Source organism: Salmo salar, chromosome ssa02, assembly GCF_905237065.1.
Source record: "Salmo salar chromosome ssa02, Ssal_v3.1, whole genome shotgun sequence".
Taxonomy (NCBI): Eukaryota; Metazoa; Chordata; class Actinopteri; order Salmoniformes; family Salmonidae; genus Salmo; species Salmo salar.
Window position 1 is genome coordinate 9,191,840 of NC_059443.1, and position 2,422 is coordinate 9,194,261.

The window sequence follows — 2,422 nt, forward strand, 5'->3', positions numbered from 1 at the left end:
GCTATATGTTTGCAGTCAAAAACAGGGGAAACTTTAAATGCAACTGTTCATTCATTGCAATCAGATGTATTTACATTTGTTATAATAGAAAACGAAATACAGCATTTTCAAACAATGATGACTGCGCAGATAACTGTTGCGTAAAGCAGAGTTAAGATGATTATTCCTGTATGGGAGAAAAGACGTAGCCTACTCAGACAGAATAAAAACATCTAATCGTTTATAATTAACTGAATATTGACAGAATGCATAGGGTAAATGTAAAGCAATGTACTAATTAATAGCTCAATCATTATGTGATGAGAAATGTTTCAGCTTCTAAAATTATATTCGTAGGCATAAACGATTTACGGGTTGCGCGCTATAGCGCTCTCACCAACATTTCAATATCAATCAATTCAGGGAATGTATACTCAAATTCAACGAATAATCTCAAACCCTCAATATCAATGCTGCACAATTTTTTGAATCATTAATTCTTACTCTGATGGAGCTAAAATAGAACACAGATTTGAGTGTTTACGTTTCCAATTACAGGAGGCTATGTTCTTCTGAGTAGATATCATATTTTAGGCTATGAGTTATTTAGCGTATTGTATTTGTAGAAAATTGTAGAAAATTCTAAAAGCTATATGTCCGTCGAATAGAGTATGACACAGAATATATAAACAAGGAGGAAGTGATTTCCCCATTTCCTTCAAACACAGGACATCGAATGGTTTCAATTAATTACGACAAAAAAAAAAAAAAAGCCAAGTGGACCTCCAAAAACAGAGCCAACCCATGGCGAGCGAGAAGGAGACGCCTTATATTGTGTAATAAATTATAATATAGTTCATTTTCATTGAACAACCTTCAAGTCTCTTCTTTTTCTGTCTTTTTGTTTCAGTAGTTCCATATACAGCTAACTGGGACTCTTAAATTTGTTGACAACCTTCTTCTCTTTTACTCGCCTGTTCTGAAACCAGATAGTCACTTGTCGCTCTGTCAGGTTTGACTGATCAGATATCCTTCGTCGTTTGTCCTTTGTGATAAATTTATTGGCGGCATACTCCCTTTCCAGTTCTTTCAGCTGTACCTTGGTGTATGGCACGCGCTTCTTCCTCCCACGTCGAATAGAGCTGCCATCCCCTCCAGATACAGTGTCTGTGTGAAGAGCATAAACACATGCTTAATTAACCTAGAACCATCTGGAAAATTGCTAAAATCGTAGTATAGTTTCTAATACCGATGGGATCTGTCGTGTCTATCCACAATTCACATTACGGTGACAAGATGGATGACGGTTTCTTCTAACGAATTATTAATATGCAAATTGTAAACGGAAAAACAACGCAGGGCGAATGATAAACTGATGCTTTTGATAAACTGAGGTTTATAATGTGGAAATATGCATAAGCTTGTGAAAACATTTAAGAATATATAGCCTTAATTCCATACCTTGAATGGATGACTTCCATAGATGGTTTGACTGTGGCTGGTCCTTAGCGCAGTAAACCGGCCCATTCCATCCGTTGGTGATAGCCCATGGCTGATAAGGCTCCACTGGCAGAAGAGGCTCATGCCTGGGCTCGGTGGGTCCGCTGAGGGTGGGTACCACTGGGACGTCCAGATAGCTGGAGACAGGTTGGTAAGGGCTGGAGGAGTAGCCTTGGTAGAAAGCGAATTCCTTCGCCCTGGACCCTGGGAACTCCTCTCCTGAAACGGATGTGTTCATGTATTTGTCCCCATAGGCAGAGGAGGGTTGCGCGCAGGACTTGACGCTGCCGTGTGACATCCTACACGGGTAGTAGCTGCTGCCAAAATATCCATACGGCAAGGACGCATTTGATGAACTTTGGGCTGCGGAACAGGGGCTGCATTGTTTGACAGCTTCGCCCATGCCAGGTACTGGCACCTCGCTCGACGTGTAGGTAGTGCTTGGAGCCAGGGACGTCGGATGCGCCAACAAATTCCTGCACTGATTTGCTGCAAAATTGCCTCCTGTGAACCCCTCCATGTTTTTATTTATCTCATCCAAACCGTTATCATACAGAAACATGACTGGGTCAATCCAGCGCGAATGGAGAAGTAATGACGCTGTCATAGCATGCCCTACATCGAGACAACCTGCTCTTTTTAAAAAATCCCCACGACTGAAAAAAGAGATACGGAATCTGGGAGAGTAACCGATACTCACGCGCCTGTGTGGACCTAAAGATCGCAAGGTTATTGGGCAAAGCCAGGCACGTGATATGCAAAGGAGCTGATAAACGTCTAGACTGCAGATAATGCAGCTCCATGCCCAAAGTGTTTATACTCTAAAACAATATAGCATTTAGGAGGAAAAGGACTACACGTTTTAAACAAGATGAACAGTTCCGAGATATCATACAGATAACCATAGGCCTACACTCCATATAGTTGTTATTCATGAATCTAT

At 41.2% G+C, this 2,422-nt stretch overlaps 1 protein-coding gene across 1 annotated transcript; it reads right to left on the reverse strand.

Moving 5' to 3' along the window:
• Positions 1-770: 770 nt before the first annotated feature.
• On the reverse strand, positions 771-2,172 carry hoxa13b (homeo box A13b). Its single transcript, NM_001139570.1, is given in 2 exon segments — positions 771-1,146; positions 1,441-2,172. Coding segments are annotated over 2 exon segments (888 nt in total). The 5' UTR covers positions 2,087-2,172; the 3' UTR covers positions 771-904.
• Between the last annotated feature and the right edge of the window lie 250 nt (positions 2,173-2,422).